Raw genomic sequence first — 22,484 nt, 5'->3', positions numbered from 1 at the left:
AATGGGGGCATGTTAAGGCACAATATGCACCTTATGAGATACCCTGGAGTGTCTACTTTTACAAATGGTAGGACTTTGTGGGGGGTTTTGAACAGTCAAACTGTTATAATACCCCAAATGGAAGCATAGGCTCATTAAATCCGTCTCTCAAAATTCTACTGTGAATACTGAAAAGGACAGGTCTCCTATATGGCACTGTAGCTTCACGAAATAGTGCCAAAGACATACAATGGGGGTACCGTTGTACTCAGCAGAAGTAACTGAACACATAATAAAACTTTGTACAGGAATAGCACACACCAACTTTACAAAATACACATGAGAAGTTCTTTGTTATACGTTTGTGTGCGAAAACCCCCAAAAAACAAAATTTTACTCCAATATTTAGCAGAGGTTGGCGGTAAAATGGCTACGTAGAAAGTGTCAAAACAACCTTAGGTAAATAGCCTGTGATGTCTACTTTATATAAATATATACTTTTGTGTGGCAATTTTGTTTTATTTTATGGCTATTAGGCTTACAAGACAAACATACCAAATTCTAAAATCGCTCCACATTAAAATTTTATTTTACTCCTTGTGCTTTGTGACCTGTAACTACCAAAAAAAACTTAAAATCCCAGACACATTATATATTCTGTAAATCAGAACAAATAAATGAATTTATTTTTAATTACTTTCCTTAACCTGCACTAATTATGCACACATTATGATTGCAAAAACTGTAAAAAAAAACCAATATTTTTCTTTTTTTTGCATTTTTCTGTATTTTTTTTATAATAAGTAAGCATTTATATATATATATGTTATATCAAATTAAAGCCCTTTCTGTCCTTTAAAAAACAGTATATAATATGTGTCGGTGCAATAAATGAGAGAGATGCAAATTGCAGTTGAACGCAAACAGCAAGAAAATGCAAAAATTGCTTGTGTCATTAAGCGTAAGTCAAGCTTCTGAAGCTCTGTCCTTAAGGGGTTAAGCAGCTAAGCCCAGAACCTCCTTGCCCTTGCGTGGTTTCCTGTTTCCCAGAAGTCTTCTTGTTCCTGTGTTTCCTGTTTGTTCCTGGTTCCTGACTCCGGCCTTGTTCCTGACTCCGCTGCTCTCCGTGTAATGACAGTTGGTCCCCCTGCTGGCTGAAATCAAATCAAATAAATGTTATATATATATATGATCTAAGTATATATATATACACATATACATACACACACATACACCGTCTAGGTGTATTTTAATATATATATATATATATATAATTATATATATATTAATATCAAATTACACGTAGACTGATACTGATTAAATATATATATATAATTATTGTTATATATATTTATAAATATAAAAAAAAATATGTAAATACGTAAAAAAATAAAATAAAAAAAATAATTAAAAATAAAATATTAAAAAATATATAGATGTGTTTTATTTCGTTCTAACTGTATTGTGATATTAATATATATATTTATATCAAAATACACGTAGAACGAAATAATATATATATCTATATACATAAATATATACGTATATATCACTATATATATACCTATATATAAATAAAAATATTAAAAGAAAAAAATATATATATATATACGTATATATACATATATTAATTCTACACATATATTTATGTAATAATTTTACATAATTAGGTATCCTAATTAATTACAATTAGCGGGACCTGCCTGACCACCCATGCCGAAAGTATAGGGAATTTAATTTGCTAGCACTATATTTAACCCTATAACTTTCCAAGACACCATAAAACCTGTACATGGGGGGTACTGTTTTACTCGGGAGACTTCGCTGAACACAAATATTAGTGTTTCAAAACAGTAAAATGTATTACAACCATGATATCGCCAGTAAAAGTGACGTTTTTTGCATTTTTCACGCACAAGCAGCACTTACAGGGACAATATTATTGCTGCAATACTTTTTACTGTTTTGAAACACAAATATTTATGTTCAGCGAAGTCTCCTGAGTACAACAGTACCCCTCATGTACAGGTTTTATGGTGTTTTCAAAAATTACAGCGTCAAATATAAGGCTTGTGTTTAATTTTTTTCACATTAAAATTCGCCAGATTGCTTACGTTGCCTTTATGACCCTATGGTAGCCCAAGAATGAAAATTACCCCTATGATGGCATACCATTTGCAATAGTAGACAACCAAAGGTATTGCAAATGGGGTATGTCCAGTCTTTTTTAGTAGCCACTTAGTCACAAACACTGGCCAAAATTGGCGTTTTTTGCATTTTTCACACACAAACAAATACGAACGCTAACTTTAGCCAGTGTTTGTGACCAAATGGCTACTAAAAAAGACTGGACATCGCTTATTTGCAATACCTTGGGTCGTCTACTATTGCAAATGGCATGCCATTATGGGTGTAAATTTATTTCCTGGGCTACTATACAGTCTCAAAGGCAACGTAACCAATCTGGCGAATTTCAATTTCAAATGTAACACGCTATATTTGACCCTGTAACTTCCCAAAACACCATAAAACCTGTACATAGGGGGTACTGTTTTACACGTGAGACTTTGCTGAATACAAATATGTGTATTTTATTGCAGTAAAAGCAAACAGTATTATGACATTGACAGTTAAAATGTCATGAAGAACGAAAAAAATCAAAAAAAATCTTATTTTCTCCCATTTTTTTCATATTAAATTATGTTTCATAGCTAAATATTTGATATTAAATGAAAGCCCTGTTTCCCCTGAATAAAATGATATATAATAAGGGGGGGTGCATTTAATATGAAAGAGGTGAATTACGGTTGGACAGACATATAGCGCAAATGCCAGGTTTTGTTTACGTTTTGTTTCGTTCACAACTTGTACATTTGGCTGCGGTGTTAAGGGGTTAAATCAGGTAATGGCTTCAGAGTTACCTACTTATGAGAACGATTAACCCCTTAAGGACACATGACATGTGTGACATGTCATGATTCCATTTTATTCCAGAAGTTTGGTCCTTAAGGGGTTAATAGCCCAATTTGTGCTCCTGCAACCAGCATGATCTACTAAGCTGTGCATCAGTAACGGCATATATCTGAAGGTTAAACACTGCCACCAAAATTGAAAGAAAAAAAAAAAACATTCCCTATCTTGATAAGAGAGGAAAGGATATCTGGCAATAGAAAAACTTTTGAGAAATGGGAGTGCACACAAAAAGGCCTTAAATTTGTTAGACAGTACCATGCTCCATTTTGGAAATTCAGGTCTCCTCTCCTGGGAGAGGCACTCAGACAGGTTCAGAAACACCTGCAATCCATCTGAAGTGGTAAAATGTGTTAATTGCTTATCCTGAAACACCTGTGGGAGAAGGAATCTAATACAAAGCCAAAAAGCAGCATGTTTCCTTATCTACTTCATTAAAAAACTGAAATAGAAAATCCACAGTAGGCACTAGTTACTTACCCAGTACAACAGTGCATTTGCTAGAATTGGGCTGTATGACATTTCAGCGCAAAACAGACCTTTGATCATTTTTATATATTAAATCTACCAAGGCTGTGAATAAATTGGGGTTATATAATAATACCAACCTGCATCAGATTATATGAATCACATACATTGTGGATGTTTCTCACCCTATGCACATATATATCAGTTACATATACTGAGTCTGTTTAAACAGTAATCATACATAGCCTACCTCTGCTATATACAGTGACAATGTGCCTGCACCCATATTAAGATTATATGAGTGAGATAAATTGAGGCTGTTTTCAACAGAACTTCATGCACATATTATACCACTCACATATACTGAGGTTGTGACTAATAACCCACACATAGAACCATTATTAGAGTGGACTCATAGAGGATGTGTCTTATATCATTCACATATATTGTGTTTCCACTAATATATCAAGCATCTAGTGAACAGATCCACTGAAGCAATGTCCACGCCAACTTACATATAGAGCATTTAGAGGACATATACTGAGGCTGTTTTCAGAGCAAATAAAGAACACAAACTGAGGCAGATACTTACGATCAACTCATACATAGACAATATAGTGGATATTAATACTGAGGCTGTGTCCTCATAGTAACTCATACACAGAGCCTATAGTGGGTACATATACTGAGGCTGTGTCCTCACAGTAACTCATACATATGGCCTATAGTAGATACATATACTGAGGCCGTGGCATAGTAACTCGTATATATATATCCTATAATGGATACCAATACTGAGGCTGTGTCCTCTCAGTAACTCACACATAGAGCATATAGTGTATACATAAACTGAGGCAGCGTCCTCATTGTAACTCATACATAGAGCCTATAATGGATACATATACTGAGGCTGTCTCAATAGAAACTCCTATATATATATCATATAGAGGATACTTATACTGAGGCGGTGTACTCACAGTAACTTATATAGACCATATAGCGGCTACATATACTGAGGCCGTATCCTAGTAACTCCTACATAGAGCATATAGTGGATACATATACTGAGGCCGTGTCCTTATAGTAACCCATACATGGAGCATATACTGGACACACTCTGTTCATACGTTAGAGCATAAAGTGAAAACATACCGATGCTGTACCACCACCAGATTATGTATGGATACTGAGGCCCTGTGGTCTCATATGCAGTATATACTTCCACTTTCTGGAAAAGCCTGCTTATTTGCGATAATGCACAGATAACAGCAATCAATGCCACATATCTTGATAGAAACAAGTGTGTGTGGACTTAGAGTTAGGTTTTTAAAACCTGTCATATACATGTGTGTACTTCAATCAGTCACCCAGGAAAGTTCTCTTACCTTGGATATTTCTCTGTCTTCAGGACTGTGAAATTCCAGCAGACTTTATACAGCCAGGATATCCATTATTAGCACTCTTTTTCACAATGCCTCCTTGCATTATCAGCACTCTTTTGCACCAAGCATCCTTTCATGTATAAACTTACCTAAATGCTCACCACACAAACCTCCTAAATGTGACCTATTTGTTAGAAGAAAGCCTAATGTAAGCAGCTGGGAGGGACTGAAAGAACAGAGACCCAGGTGCCTATACTAGTTTTAATCTAAATTACTAATGCACTTACCTGAACAGCTGCAGGCCTGTGTTTCAGCGGCAAAATGTGGATTTGAACAACTGACAGCTTAAACTGTTTAAACTATAGGCTTCCATCTGTACCTCATATGCCGTCCATCATCACCAGTGGGAGGAGGTTTAACCAACCCCATACAAGGTGGAACACATAGAAAAGGAATACCCAGGTAGTCACCTTATGGAAGTGCTGTTTACTGAGTCTTCAAGGATAAAGGCTTAGACTCGGCTGGGCCTCATGTATGCAGTGGACAGCTGTCATCCCCTCAGGGAGAGAGATAGGCCAGACCCCTGATTGCTGAAGGAGGTACCCAGGCTGGCAATTCTTACAGATGTGCTGTTTGCTGGGTCTTCAGAGATAAGAGGCTAAACCCAGGCCTGGTTTCCTGTAGGCAGTATATCACATTCATCCCCTGACGGGGTACCCAAGCTGGCCTGTTGCTGGGTCTTCAGGGATAAGAGGCTGAACTCTGGCATGCAGTGGACCATTTTCATCCCTTAACCCCTTAACGCCGTTACGGCGTTCCATGTCGTCGCGCTTTAAATGGGCTTTAAAGCCCTTGCGGCGGCATGGAACGCCATAACGGCTTAAGCCTCCAGGAGCCAGCAACTACTCACCTCCGCCGCGATCCTCTTCTGGGGGGCTGCCTGACAGCCCAGGCAGCCCCCCTCCGGCAAATGAGGCCCTTGGGGGCCATGTGATCGCTCTCAAAGAGCGATCACATGGCCCCCTATAGCTGGCTATGGATCTGCCAGCAGGGGGACTGACTGTCTAAAATATTAGACAGCCCCCCTGCTGGTAGGTAGTGTAAAAAAAAAATATTAAACATATTATAAAATAAATTAAATGCATTTTTATATATATAATATATGTATATATATTATATATATATAATATATATACATATTATATATATGTAACGTCATACAAAGTGTATTTTAATACTAATATAAGTATATATATTAGTATTAAAATACACTTAGAATAACGTTACATATATATAATATGTATATATATTATATATATAATAGATCTACATATATATATTATATATATATATATATATACACATCTAATTAAAATAATAAATAATAAAATAAATAAATAAAATATTGAAACAAAATTTTATATAAATTATATATCCATATGTAATTTCATTCTAACTGTATTTTGTTATTAGTATATATTAGTATATATATATATTGGTAACAAAATACACTTAGAATGACATTCTATATATATATCTATCTATATATAAAATACAAATAACCGCAAATATATATATATAGAGATAAATACATATAATTACATGAAAGATTACATTAGTATACACATAGAATTTAAATACATATATATGTATATATATTAAAATTCTACATGTATATTTAAGTAATCTTTTAACATAATTATGTGATTTGATTAATTAAAATTTGATTGACATGCCTGACAACACAGGGAGAAAGTGCAGAGAATTTAATTCGCAAGCACTATATTTGACCCTGTAACTCTCCAAGACAACATAAAACCTGTACATAGGGGGTACTGTTTTACTCGGGAGACTTCGCTGAACTGAAATATTAGTGTTTCAAACTGGTAAATTGTATTACAACGATGATATTTTAAGTAAAAGTGAAGTTTTTTGCATTTTTTACAAACGAACGGCACTTTTATGGACTATATTATTGTTGTAATATGTTTTACTGTTTTAAAACACTAATATTTGTGTTTAGTGAGGTCTCCCGAGAATAACAGTACCCCCAATGTACAGGTTTTATGGTGTTTTGGAAAGCATTTTCCAAAACATGGTGTTTGGTGTTTGGCTTGCATTTCATTTTTTTGACATTGAAATTTGCCAGATTGGTTATGTTGCCTTTGAGAGCGTATGGTAGCCCAGGAATGAGAATTACCCCCATGATGGCATACCATTTGCAAAAGTAGACAACCCGAGGTATTGCAAGTGGGGTATGTCCAGTCTTTCTTAGTAGCCACTTAGTCACAAACACTGGCCAAATATCAGTTTTTTGCTTTTTTCACACAAAAACAAATATGAACGCTAACTTCGGCCAGTGTTTGTGACTAAGTGGCTACTAAAAAAGACTAAACATACCCCACTTTCAATACCTTGGCTTGTCTACTTTTTCAAATGGTATGCTGTTATGGGGGTAATTCTCTTTCCTGGGCTACTGTGGTGGAATCTCAGTAAAAATAAATTTACTAGGACAAGATTGCCATGTGGCATATGTGTAAATGTTGGTGTATCAGTTAGTCAGTTACACGTAGCTAAGATACAATCAACACTGTATTGAGCAAGTGCAGGAATGCAGAAACTGAAAACACTTCCCCTCCTCCATTGTTCTGGGTTAGCCATGTGGTCTAACAGGTAAGGGAAGTTAGGCTTTGTTCAGCTGATTGTGTAAAGAGTATATGTGGGTAGAGTTAACTATAGGAGGAGCTATATGTCTATATTATGCATTTACACAGTCAGTTCTGGGCTCAGATCGTGTTGTATTTTGGTGACATTAGTCCCTCTGAGCCCCGGTCGGCGAATCGAATAAAGAATCTCTTCCTTCCTGAAGAAACCTGTGTCCACTTCTCTGTGCTTGGCTTCCGTCAGTTTCTCCGGTATCATTTGGTGCATTGGGCCGGGAAGCTCATCGTTCAACGGTAGCTGAGAAGCAGAGGCGTGAGACGGTCTATCTTTGCCCACATTCTCTACGGCTGCACCCCTGAACTTCTGCGTGGACCTCCTTTCGTCTCGGCGCCACTGGTCTGTTGTCCAGGAGATCATCGGCCTCTACGTAGTAAGTGCTGGGGTGCCCCCGTCGATGAGTGTGAACCCAGGTTCAGGAACGAGGAGGTAAGACGACTACTGTTTTAGACGGTGGACCCACTAGGGGTATTGGATACCGATTGTGCGGTAGGCCCATAAGGGGTTATTTGTGTATGGAATCTGCCCCCTCCAGTGGAGGGAAGGAGCGAAGGCGCACCGCTCAATTAAACGCCCTTTAGTAAGCCCGTTTAATTTTGGTTTGGAGTCAGGCGGGGTTCTGGTGTAAATAGCCCTAGCCGGACACCGGTGTCTTGTCTAGACTAGCGTTCTAGGGTGTATATTACGTTCGCTAGGTCGGAGGGACCGGGAGACTAAGCGGCGTCTGTGTAAATTCGGTCCGCTAGATCTCAACCTATCTTGGCTATGTGGGAAGGCGTGTAAATTTGGAACCCACTAGATTTTTGATAGAGTATATAGACTAAGAGGGTTCTGTGTAAATTCCGCCCTCTAGTTCGCTATATGTGGTGCTTGGGCAGTGTGGCTAACCAAAACGGATGTAAATTGTTTTAGGTAGTCTATCAAGGTACTGGCCAATAGATTAGTTGGGAATTGTAAATGTGTTAAAGATTGTTGTAGTAGAGTGTATATCTTGCCAGATAGCGTGAGCTCTGCCGTCTAGCGAGAGTGTGAATAGTGTGTAACTGTATTATAGCGCACGGTACCATAACCATGTATAATAACTACTGATATTGTAAATAACTACTAATAACTGTTGTCTATGTTGTATGTTTAACACCATAACCACTACTAATTGAACTGTGACTTTAAATTGTACTCTAACCAATGCTAACCGTACTATAACTACTGTTTGTAAAGACGATGTTACTGGGGTATGTTATAGACGGGTAATTCAGATATAGGGAATTATAGCGTCGGTGACTGTATAGTTTCGCCAAAGGGCACAGTATTAGTTATTTACTGACTGGTGTAACAGCTGTGTGTGTACGGGAATTCCCTGTATGTTTTGTTGTATGAGTTTGACCTAGTAACTGTGCCACATGGTGCTGTTGCCAGGGAAACGAGTGTGACTGTTGGAGGTGTGTTTGTTGTGTTTCTTTGAATTAGACGCTCCGTTGCTAAGTATGGATGCGCCAGAATTCAAAGATTGTTGATCCCTTAGAATGTATGCTAAATAACTTTAAAAAGGGATATAATGTGTGTGATTTGGGGGTTAAATTGGCTACCTTATGTAGTAGAGAATGGCCTCTGTGGTAATCTGTCTTGATTTAAATCTAGTGCAGCGTGTACATGTGGCTGTATCTATTATGTTTGAATTCTATGACCAGTTTCCATATTTTGACTGTTTAAAACAGTTTGTGTTACTAGATGGTTACCAAAAACTGGTTTGTCCATCCCCAATGGAATCTGACCCATCTGACCACCCCTCAACTAAATTCTTTAGCAAGAACTGGTGCAGCTGGTATGTCCACCTGTGCTCTCTGTGCCTACCTACCCCCCCCCCCCCCCAACTGGTTCTTGTACCCTGAGGCCATTTTTGGTGGAAGGGTATTTTAGTGTTTTTTTATTATTGTTCAGTTTTATTATTAGCAGTCAAAATTGTGAGGAGAATTCTTAATAACAGTAACTCTGATCCACTGAATCAGATAATTCTCAGCAATTACACAATACCATAACCATTGACAATACCATAACCACTGAAAACACCATAACCACTGACAATACCATAATCACTGAAAACACCATAACCACTGATAACACCATAACCACTGACATAACACTATAATTACTGAGCCTATAATTACTGAGAAATTAGTTTTGAAATCCAACTGGATGAAATGGTCAATGGTATAGGACGCTGGAATACACTTTTACCATTTTTGGTTACTGGTCAGGCTCCTCCTAGCCCTGTCCGAAACATTTTGTTAACCAAGTTACTGACCAGTAAAATTAATTTATCCATTTCCACCTACCTCACCACTCCCCGACCGGAACCTATGACTAAACAACCCTATCCCACCCTAACCTGACAAATGACCGGTGCCCTCCAACTTTGACATTTACAAATGCCACTGCAGCTTACCCCTGGTCCCCCACACATTGATATTAATGGTCAATTACAGTTGGCAGACCCTGTATTTGTTTATGTCCCGTTCACCATGACTGATCTGTTTAATTGGAAGACCCATAATTCCTTTACGAAAGCAGACGAGTCACCTAGTGCTTTCTATGAGAGATTGCTGGAGTCATATAGATTACATACTCCTTTTAATCCAGAGGCCCCTGAGAACTCTCGAATGAACAACTCAGCATTTGTCAGCCAGACCCAAGGTGATATCAAAAGAAAATTGCTAAAGTTAAAGGGATTTTTAGGAATGTCCATATCACAGTTAATGGAAATTGCAAGTCAGGTGTATATGAACAGGGAGATTGAAACAAAGCAGGAGGAAGAACGTAAAATGAGGATGAAGGCAGATATGCTAGCTGTAGCTATCATAAGTGTAGAGAGACAGGGAAGGGAGGTGAATAGAGGAGTTGAGAATAGGCTGAGTAAGGGAGGAAGTAGGAATCACTGTGCGTATTGTAGAGAGGCAGGATATTGGAAAAGTGACTGCCCACAGAGGGAATATAAAGCAAGTTATAGATAAGACAAGAGAGAAGGTTACGAGATGGTTACAGAGGTGGCTATAGAGAAAGTCTTGGAGGGAATGACAGTAGTAACAGAGGAGGTGTTCAGGGAAGTAGATACTATTCCCCTACCCAGAGATTAAGGGATAGAGAAGATAGAGATTTTGTCGGTCTGGCTGACACTGTCATGGAAGACTATTGATACCGACTGGGCTCCATCCCCCTTTAGCTGAGTGCAGCCTATGGTCGATGTATCAATAGAGGGAAAGAGGAGCTCTTTCATGATTGACACTGGTGCTGAGTACTCTGTGGTAACTAACCTAGTTGCTCCTCCTTCAGGAAGACTATAACTATGATAGGAGCTACTGGGAAAGCTGCTAGACCAATTCTCATGAGTCATACTTGTATTCTAGGAGGCCATTTTGTTAAGCAACAGTTCCTATATATGCTGGAGTGTCCAGTTCAGCTTCTAGGACGAGATCTATTATCAAAGCTTCAAGCCCAGATAACTTTTAAACCCAACGGATCAACGTCTCTGAAGTTTAATAGATCACCAGGCATAATATCAGTATCGGTGCAAAGGGAAGAAGAATGGAACTTCTACTCTATAATAAAAAAAAACAAAAAAAAAAACAGCGGCAGATTCCTGACAAGCTACCATAGATCCAGAGAATCCTTGCAAGATCCGGTTAAAGCGCATGACTCAGTCGGAGTAACGAGGAGATATTGGGATTATAAGTATGTTTAAAGAGATCAGTAAGTGAGTGTTTTGTCGGCCATAATAAAGCCAGACCACTCACCCACGTGACATAGCCAGGGTGTCTCGAAGGGACCGCTGTGAAGGGAAGAGAGGACCTGCAGAACTCCATTCCTTGCAGCCCTTACATCCTGGAAGCTGAGGTGCCATCGCACGGACGAAGACTGAGGATGAAGACGTCGAAAGAAGTGCTCTTGATAATGTGTATTTTTATGTTTTTTTATTATTCAGGAAGGTAGAGGTACCGACACACCTAGCTGTGAGGTTTGCATTAAGACTACTATAACAGGTAATCATATTTCCCAGACCCTAATTTGGCATTCACAATATGAATGTAAAGGATATGTATCAAGGTGTAGATACTTAGGTATAGAGTATAGTGTATGCCATTTAGGAGTAGGCGAACCTAAGTGCTTCAATCCAGAGTATCAACCCCGTACAATTTGGTTGACCCTCCGGAATGGAGACTCACAGGGGACCCTAATAAATAAAACAGTATTAGAAACCGTACATTCTTCAGGTGTTCTGCTATTTGATGCATGTAAGGCGATATCAAGTGGTAGAAAACCGTGGAATGTATGCGGGGATCTTAAGTGGGAGAGAACGTATGGGTCTAACGATAAGTATATTTGTCCCAGTAGTAAAAATAAGTACGTAAGTCCAAAATGCCCAGATAGGGATTATAATGGGGACAGACAGTAGATAAGGATAGGATTGTTACTAAGTTGCCTACCAAGCCATATTGTAAGTCTAGGGAGTGTAACCCAGTCCATATACTTATCAATGACCCAGAACGATTCATAGATAGGTTTGGGAACTTATTTGGGTTCCAGATATATGGAACAGGTTTGGATCCTGGGACAATATTATTTATATGAATAGAGACCGATACTGTAGCAACCCAGACTCATCAGGTTTTTCATTCCTTCTACGAGGAGATGAGTGTGGGAAATAAGATCCCCCATAATGCTAAGAACTTGTTTATTGATTTAGCTGAGAGTATTGCTGGTAGTCTTAATGTAACCAACTGCTATGTGTGTGGAGGTACTAACATGGGAGACCAATGGCCATGGGAAGCAAAGGAGGTAATGTATTCTGGTTCTGAGACAGTTGAACAGTTAATATCTTCTCAAGCAGATTATCAAATGAGTGTTAGAGGTAAATCTGAGTGGCGATTAAAGACCTCCATTATAGGTTATGTTTGCATAGCAAGAAAAGGAATAATGTTTAACACATCTGTAGGAGAACTAACTTGTCTAGGGCAAAAAGCTTATGATGATACTACAAAGAATACAACCTGGTGGTCGGCTTCAAATGTCTCAGAACCACCTAACCCGTTTGCAAGTTATACCAATTTAAAGGATGTGTGGTTTGACCTATCTGCTACATCTAGTTGGAAAGCCCCAGCAAATTTGTACTGGATCTGTGGTAAGAAAGCCTATTCGGAGTTACCACAGGACTGGGAAGGGGCATGTGTATTAGGTATGCTCAAACCATCCTTCTTCTTGTTGCCAATTGAAACAGGAGAGACCTTGAGAGTTAAAGTTTATGATGTGAATCATAAAAAGAAGCTAGCATCCTTGAATGTAGATAGCTGGGAAGATAATGAGTGGCACTGGCTACCTTAGCGCGCTTCATTGCCAATAGGAGGGATGTAATATGTGAGGGAACTGGTTAACAGCCAAACTGTATGCCCATGAAGTGTTATTGTATTCTAATACAGGGATTCAAGCCTCATTCTACCATTAGGCAATTATGGATTCCTCTGTAAAGCACATAGCCTTCTTACCAGGTAAACCAGTTGGGCTGTTGATAAAGTCCTCCATTCACTTCCAGTGCAAATAGAAGGAGGTGTATGTGGAAAGTTCAATCTCAGCAACTGTTGTCTACACATAGATGATGAAGGGCAGGCAGTGGCTGATCTCACAAGCCACATGGCTAAACTGACGCATGTACCGACTTAAGCCTGGAACAGGTACAATTCTAGTAGTTGGTTTGGAAGTAGGTACGAGCAGCTTGGAGGGATCAAGACATTGGTAGGAGGAGTCATGTTGATTATAGTGTGTCTCTTTCTACCATGTTTGGTTCCATTGGTAATTAGGTCCATACAGAGTGTCATAGAGAGCACGACAGAAAGGAAAACAGCTGCGCATGTAATGGCTGTTTGCAAGTATGAACCCTTAGCCCAGAGAGAATATATTCAGAATGAGGAGTGCTGAAGGAATTTGTAATGATGCTAAGATGCTTACGAGGTCTGTTCTGATTCATGGCAACCTGAGGTGTAAGCAAACTATGGTTAAGTGATGCATCTGGAATTGTGAAATATCAGAAGCATCAAAGGGGGGAATGTGGTGGAATCTCAGTAAAAATAAATTTACTAGGACAAGATTGCCATGTGGCATATGTGTAAATGTTGGTGTATCAGTTAGTCAGTTACACGTAGCTAAGATACAATCAACACTGTATTGAGCAAGTGCAGGAATGCAGAAACTGAAAACACTTCCCCTCCTCCATTGTTCTGGGTGAGCCATGTGGTCTAACAGGTAAGGGAAGTTAGGCTTTGTTCAACTGATTGTGTAAAGAGTATATGTGGGTAGAGTTAACTATAGGAGGAGCTATATGTCTATATTATGCATTTACACAGTCAGTTCTGGGCTCAGATCGTGTTGTATTTTGGTGACATTAGTCCCTCTGAGCCCCGGTCGGTGAATCGAATAAAGAATCTCTTCCTTCCTGAAGAAACCTGTGTCCACTTCTCTGTGCTTGGCTTCCGTCAGTTTCTCCGGTATCACTACCACACCGTCTCAAAGGTAACATTACTAATATGGCAAATTTCAATTTGAAAATGGAACGTTCTATATTTGACCCTGTAACTTTCCAAAACACCATAAAACCTGTTAATGGGGGGTACTGTTGTACTCGTGAGACATCGCTGATTACAAATATGTGCATTTTTGTGCAGTGAAACCTAACAGTATTATGACATTCACAGCTAAAATGGCAGACGGAAATACAAATTTAAAAAAAAATCTTATTTTCTCACATTTTTTTACATTTTATTCATAATAAATTATGTTCCATATATGAATAGTTAATGATAAATTAAAGCCCTGTTTCTCCTGAACAAAATGATATATAATAAGTGTGGGTGCACTTAATGTGACAGCGGTGAATTACGGTTGAACAGACATATAGCGCAAATTCCAGTTTTTGTTTACGTTTTGTTTTGATCAGAACGTGCACTATTGACTCCGTCCTGAAGGGGTTAAGGGAGAGGTTGGGTCCGACCCCCGGTCACTAAAGGGGGTACCCAGGTTTGCAGTATTAACAATAGTGCATTGCTGGGTCTTCAGGGCTTAGAGGCTAAACCCCGGCAGGGCTACAAAAATATTGCCTGGTGAGCATAAAAGAAAAATTCTAGGCCTGCATAAGCAGACTCCTTCCAAACTGGAAAAAAAGACTGCCTGATGGGAAGGGGGAGGATCTATTTATACCAGTTTCAGAGTTCTACTTCCTGTCCTTTCTGCTGTGAGGGGAGGAGCTAACCCATGAGTAAATGCTGCCATGAATAATGTCAGGAAAAGTAAGTTAAATATCACAATTCAATACGAATTTGAGTTTAAATGGTCCTATAATGAGTTATGTGATATCTGTTTAGAGAGGGGGAAGTATAGCAAAACGTCAGAAAATATGTTGGGGCTTGACAAAGCAAGTAGAATGGGAATTCAGTCAAATACAAACATGTGAATATATAGATAGAACATGCTAATATTGCAATAGATGTGGCAGCAAAGTATGTGATGTGTTGAAAGGAGGGGGGGTTGAGTATATAATTGGGACATAGTACACGTGAAGTTGTATATGTGTCAGAAGTGTAATGATAATAGAGATGTCTTTTTATTGAAATTAAACATTAAAAATGTATAATTTATAATGGATACTGATTCCATAAATACAAAATAATATATTATCATTGTGTGATTATAAATGTTCGGAAGACAAACATAACAGGCAAGTTGTTAATAGACGGAAATAGGCTAAATTAACAATAAATATATGGAGTGAAGTTGAATTCTTCATTTAACCCGTTGGGTGCCATTGTTTTAAATTTGTAAATAAGTCTGGACTCTTTCTGGAGTAACTTTATGTCAGGATTACGAATTGATCCCGCACGTAGAATTGTATCACACCTAGGACTAAACGGTAATGTCTTACCGGGCCTTAGAATGGCTGGACTTAACGTACCAAAGAATAGTCTTGCTTGCTGAGGTCAGGGGGGCACAGAATGGGACACAACGATAAGGGAAAGCCAGAAGTCAGGGATACCAGAATACAGGGAAGTCAAAACGAAGCCAAAGTCCAAAAACAGAAATAAATGCTCAGGAACACAATATCGGACAAGCACTAGGGAAACCACGACAGGGCAATGAGGAAATGTACATTTGAGTTTAAATAAGTGCTTTACATTTCTGATTGGCCGAAAATGGCCTTTGACCCCAAAACGTGCGCGCACGTCGATGTCGTCAATAACGTGAGTGGACGTGGGGGTATAACTTGGCGTGGATCCGCAGCGCCCGGCGTCCATCAACATGTTGCAAGAGTCAGTTATACAGACGCACGGCCGCGGGGCACAAACACTGCAAGGTGAGGAGGAATATGTTACACTTTAGAGTAAAGTTATGTAACGGACCGTTTTGCTCAAAAGGGGATAAAAACCGTTTAGGCGATATTCCCCTTTTCCATAGACCAGCAGCTACTGCAAGCACCAATCTCCCGGACTGCAAACTGTACAAATCTTCCAACTCCCGAACTGGAAACACACGAACCCTGGAATAGCTGAACAGGAAAAGCATATAATCCGCTTACACTCCTGGCAGTCAGCATACAATCCAATTCCCCCAATAACGAGACGACACTTCGTTTTGAGGGTAAAGCAGAATCTGAGGTGCTGGCACACCCAGCCTGGTTTTTATTACGGTTGTGCACATACAGGACACACCCAGGGGGAGGCTTAAAATAACCAATCAAGTAACAGTACAACCCACACATCCCCTCCCCTCAGATAAACAGTTAACATAATTATTACATACAGTAAAAATACAGTTTCCACACATACTCTGTAACTTTAAAACCATACATCACATTCACATAATACATATCCACAATCAATCCATTCAGGGGAACAACATATTAAAAATTGGCATGAATCAGACCAGGGGTTCAAAAGTTAGTAAAAGTATCTTTTGGGCCCTGGCTGGCAGCATGGCAAAATCTGGCTCACACAGGTTTTACAGAGGCCTCTATCCTGGAGACAATGGGGGGAAGTAATCCAATTATCCAGGGATAGAGGCAGACTCCATTGAGCACATGGTTACACAAAGACAGTAAAACACTTTAAAATACATAAAGTTACTTTTTATACATAACACACAGACATGTAACATATCCCCAGATAGCTGGGATCTGAACGCACAAAACTACCGAATAGCGCGCAGATCCTATTCACACAGTTCAATTGCCATGGAGCTAAAGTCTTTCCCATAGTCTTTCATTATATGAATAGGCTCCATGGCATAGCTATCTGGGGGTATCACCGCTCACACAGGGCAAGTACCGAATGGCCCCACTGTGTTTAAAGGGCCAAAATGCGTGACATGCACTCTGTTAGGGCCGAATACGTTTTTTAAAAGGGCCCAATCTCCCAGGGACCATAATCACATGGCAAGAGGCTGGCAAGCAGTCCTCTCCAGGCCCAAGTGGCGAAGGGCACTTCGTCACAAGTTACCTTTACGTGAATTCAAAATCTGTCTTTCTATGGCGTGAAATTTGAAGTGCTCTGGGACAGCATTATGGAAGCTGATAAGGTGTGTAGTAATGGGTGTGAGATTGGCCAGGCTGGACATTGAGCTTTCTGTAAACAAGGCAACCATAACACAAATGGCCATACCTGGGTGGCTAAGCTATTAGCTTTCCTAGCAGCTGGAAACTACAACTCCCGTGATGCTTTGCCAAACTTAAAGGGTAGGTAGAGCATCACGGGAGTTGTAGTTCTGTAAGTTATTGCGAAAGACAGCTACGCTATTGGCGACGCCTCGTTTACGGCGTCATGACGTCACCGCGCACGCGCAGGTTCTCGGTCAGCTGATCGCGCTGTTGACGTCAGCGAAAAAAAGGTCCCGTCACTTCCAGAAGAGCTTCGCCCGGCGCCATTTTAGTTCCTGTGGAGTCGAGAAGGCGGAAGCGGCGCCATCAGCTCGCCGTGGCCGTTGGTGAGAGAGTGTGTGAGCCCTTGGCTGTCGTTAGTCAGAGCTTTGTGAGTGACGCTGCCCAGGATGCCGTCCTCCCCGCTCAGAGTGGCCGTGGTGTGTTCCAGTAACCAGAACCGCAGCATGGAAGCGCACAATATCCTCAGGTACCGCAATACAAACCGCCATAACACCGCCCAGGGCTGGAGTCACAGCCAGGCCGCTAACACACAGCTCGGGCTGGCAGGATGGGTGGGTGAGGTAGGCCCCCTTGGCTGGCAGGATGGGTGGGTGAGACGGGCCCCCCCCCTGGCTGGCAGGATGGGTGGGTGAGACGGGCCCCCCCTTGGCTGGCAGGATGGGTGGGTGAGACGGGCCCCCCCTTGGCTGGCAGGATGGGTGGGTGAGACGGGCCCCCCTTGGCTGGCAGGATGGGTGGGTGAGACGGGCCCCCCTTGGCTGGCAGGATGGGTGGGTGAGGTAGGCCCCCTTGGCTGGCAGGATGGGTGGGTGAGACGGGCCCCCCTTGGCTGGCAGGATGGGTGGGTGAGGTAGGCCCCCTTGGCTGGCAGGATGGGTGGGTGAGGTAGGCCCCCTTGGCTGGCAGGATGGGTGGGTGAGGTAGGCCCCCTTGGCTGGCAGGATGGGTGGGTGAGGTAGGCCCCCTTGGCTGGCAGGATGGGTGGGTGAGACGGGCCCCCCCCTTGGCTGGCAGGATGGGTGGGTGAGACGGGCCCCCCCCTTGGCTGGCAGGATGGGTGGGTGAGACGGGCCCCCCCTTGGCTGGCAGGATGGGTGGGTGAGACGGGCCCCCCCTTGGCTGGCAGGATGGGTGGGTGAGACGGGCCCCCCCTTGGCTGGCAGGATGGGTGAGGTGGGCCGCTGTCAGGATGGGTGGCTGCGGTATGCGCAGGGTGGTTGGTGTATGCCCGGTGAGGGCCGTGATGTTGTCATTAGATTCTCAGGGAGGTTGGGTATACGTCGCGGTGGCCACAATCACCCTGTTTCATCGCCTCAAACACTTTATAGGAACACGGGAAACCTTAATATAGACCAGTCCTCACCCTCCCATCCACCAGTCCACGATTTAGGGATTACCTAGGTGTGGGGTTCTTTCTTTTTTTCTTCCCCATTTCTAAAACCACCTTTGACTCAACTGGGCAATTACTGAAGCCTAGACTGGTAGGAGGAGGGGAGGACTGATTTGGAAATATATGATGCAGGAATGTGTCAGCCATGTTACGCAATTATTTCCAGTTTCCCCTTTGATCCACTGAACAGAAAACTGTTTGCTAGATTTTATGTAGCAGATCCACAAGGCTTTTCGGTAAAGTCAAAATTCCCACTGTTAAGGTCAAAGTAGCCAAACTGGAAGCATAGCTGAGCTAGAACATTTGTCCATTTCATTTATTGCAGCCTTAGATTTTAAATTCACTTTTAACACTCACTTAGTAGATAATGTTAATTTGGCTCAATTTTCTTTTATTTTTGGGGGGGTTCAAATGTTTGGTTCTATTTGTTTGAAAATAGCTCACAAAACAACAGAATGGCTATAGTCTGATCAAACTAATGAACCTTTTTGAGGGTAGGTATTTGAGAGGGGGGGGGTAGGATTTGCATTTATTTAATAGGATTACATTTGGTTGTAACTGCTACATTTCTGCTGCTGTTTGACACTTGTACATAGGTCTTTACTGATTGGTTTGCCTTCTGTTGCATGTAAATCATATGTTGAAGTGGCAGCCCTCTTTATGTGCTGCTCCTCATCATGTACACATGATGGGGACCAGAGAAACGTGTTTTACCTTCTCGGATGTATCACTGTTATAGTCAAGCATTGGAAAGCCACATGTACTGTAATATACATGCTGCAAATTAGCTTTATGCTTGGGCACAAAGTGTTAAAAGCTGTGAGGATGCAATCCAGACACTTGATAAAAATCCGGATTTCCTTGAAATCTGTATTTATTTATTTTTGAGTGAAAAGGGCTGGACATTCTGTGAAGCTCTAAAGCACTTCTGCAAGCTGTAATCTGCTTTAGGGGTTTGGAGTTATTTAAATATCATGAAGTGAGAGTTTTCTTATTTATGGAAACAAATATATTTGCTTAGGAATGTCATTGTTGGACAAAAGTGATATTTACATAGAGTAGTAGGAATGGCAGGAGTTGGTATGTTTGTCTTGTACCGAAAACAAAATTGCCACACAAAATATATATTTATGTAAAGTAGACATCACAGGCTATTTACCCAAGGTTAGTTTGACACTTTTTTTTTTTACGTAGCCATTTCATTGCCAATCTCAGCTAAATATTGGAGTAGAATTGTTTCTGCTCTATTTTGGCATACACATATAACAAGATTTTTGTAATGTGTATTTCGTAAAGCTGCTGTGTGCTATTTGTGCACAGAACCCCATATTGTCTTCAGTTACATCTGCTGAGTATAACGATACCCCCATTGTATGCCTTTGGCACTATTCTGTAAAGCTACAATGCCATATAAGAGACAAGGATTCTATAGTTAGGATTTTAGTAGATGGATTTGACGGGCCTATGTCTCATTTTAGGGTATTATAGCAGTGTGACTGTTCAAATAACCCCGCAAAGGGCTTTCATTTGATAAAGCAGACTCCCCAGAGTATCTTATATGGCAGTGATGGCGAACCTATGGCACGCGTGCCACAGGTGGCACGCCGGGCCCTCTCTGTGGGCACGCGGCCATAGCTTTGCCATCACTGCAGAGTAGGCGCCTGCCTGCCCGAAACGGCAGGTGCCTACTCTGCTTCCGTGTCGGCAGGACCGGAAGCAGGGGGGAGGGATCGAGGAAGCAGCTCTCCCGTCCTCCCGCGAGCTGTGTGGAGCGTTGCCGCACGTTACCATGGCAACGCTCCACACAGCATCGCGCGGGAGGACAGGAGAGCTGCAGGACCTGTCCTGTCCTGCATACCACCACCGGACCACCAGGGATGACTGTGTCCCCCCCCCCCCCCCCTTCACCAAAGGTAACAAGAAGGGAAGGGAAGGGGGGGATACTGATTTAATAACCTACCCCCTTACTCCCACTACCCCCAGCACCCCTACTCCTTCTACTCCCACTACCCCCAGCACCCCTACTCCTTCTACTCCCACTACCCCCAGCACCCCTACTCCTTCTACTCCCCCTACTCCCACTACCCCCAGCACCCCTACTCCCCCTACCCCCAGCACCCCTACCCCCAGGACACCTACCCCCCTTACCCCCAGCACCCCTACCCCCTTACCCCCAGCACCCCTACCCCCCTTACCCACAGCACCCTTACCCACAGCACCCTTACCCACAGCACCCCTACCCCCAGCACCCCTACTCCCACTACCCACAGCACCCCTACCCCCAGGACCCCTACCCCCCAGGACCCCTACCCCCCAGCACCCCTACCCCCCTTACCCACAGCACCCCTACCCACAGCACCCCTACCCCCCTTACCCACAGCACCCCTACCCCCAGCACCCCTACTCCTCCTACCCCCAGCGCCCCTACTCCCACTACCCACAGCACCCCTACCCCCACTACCCACAGCACCCCTACTCCCCTACCCCCCCTTAACCCCAGCACCCCTACCCTCCCTTAACCCCAGCACCCCTACCCCCACTACCCACAGCACCCCTACTCCCCTACCCCCAGCACCCCTACCCCCCTTAACCCCAGCACCCCTACCCCCCTTAACCCCAGCACCCCTACCCCCCCTTAACCCCAGCACCCCTACCCTCCCTTAACCCCAGCACCCCTACCCCCACTACCCACAGCACCCCTACCCACAGCACCCCTACCCCTACCCCCAGCACCCACAGCACCCCTATCCCCCTACACACAGCACCCCTACCACCCTACACACAGGAACCCTACCCACAGCACCCCTACCCCCCCCACACAGCACCCCTACCCCCCCCCCCCACACAGCACCCCTACCCCCCCCCCACACAGCACCCCTACCCCCCCACACTCACAGCACCCCTACCCCCCCACACTCACAGCACCCCTACCCCCCCACACTCACAGCACCCCTACCCCCCCACACTCACAGCACCCCCCCCACACTCACAGCACCCCCCCACACTCACAGCACCCCTACCCCCCCCACACACAGCACCCCTACCCCCCCCCTCACACAGCACCCCTACCCCCCCCCCACACAGCACCCCTACCCCCCACACACACAGCACCCTTTCCCCCAAACACACACAGCACCCTTTCCCCCAAACACACACACAGCACCCTTTCCCCCAAACACACACAGCACCCTTTCCCCCAAACACACACAGCACCCTTTCCCCCAAACACACACAGCACCCTACCCCCCACACACAGCACCCTACCCCCCACACACAGCACCCTACCCCCCACACACAGCACCCTACCCCCCACACACAGCACCCTACCCCCCACACACAGCACCCTACCCCCCACACACAGCACCCTACCCCCCACACACAGCACCCTACCCCCCCCCCCCACACACAACACCCTACCCCTCCCACACACAGCACCCTACCCCCCCCCACACACAGCACCCTACCCCCCCCACACACAAAGCACCCTACCCCCCCCACACAAAGCACCCTACCCCCCCACACAAAGCACCCCAACCCCCCACACACTGCACCCCAACCCCCCACACACAGCACCCCACCCCCCCACACAACATTACACACTGACACATACACTGCACCCCTCAATGCAGTATATGTGTGTGTGTGTTCAGCAGTCTTTATGTATTCAGCAGTGTGTGTGTGCGTGTATTCAGCAGACTACGTGCGTGTATTCAGCAGACTGCGTACTCAGCAGTGTGCGTGTATTTAGCGGACTGTGTGTGTATTTAGCAGTCTGTCTGTGTCTCGGTGTGTGTGTTTGTATTAAGCAGTTGGTGTGTGAATGTGTTCAGCAGTCTGTGTGTATGTATTGCATTTGTTGGAGATACTAATATAAGCTTAATTT

General features: G+C 43.0%; 1 protein-coding gene across 1 annotated transcript in view; it reads left to right on the top strand.

The window, feature by feature from the left end:
• Positions 1–17,453: 17,453 nt before the first annotated feature.
• The window catches only part of SSU72 (SSU72 homolog, RNA polymerase II CTD phosphatase), a 75,512-nt gene continuing 70,481 nt past the window's right edge, over positions 17,454–22,484 (top strand). Inside the window, exon 1 of the mRNA XM_063436416.1 lies at positions 17,454–17,677. Within this exon, the coding sequence (XP_063292486.1) occupies positions 17,598–17,677 (80 nt within the window). The 5' untranslated portion in view covers positions 17,454–17,597. The remainder of the gene's footprint in view (positions 17,678–22,484) is intronic.

The sequence above is a fragment of the Pelobates fuscus genome, chromosome 11, assembly GCF_036172605.1.
Source record: "Pelobates fuscus isolate aPelFus1 chromosome 11, aPelFus1.pri, whole genome shotgun sequence".
Lineage (NCBI taxonomy): Eukaryota > Metazoa > Chordata > Amphibia > Anura > Pelobatidae > Pelobates > Pelobates fuscus.
This window is presented reverse-complemented; position numbering and strand designations above follow the sequence as displayed.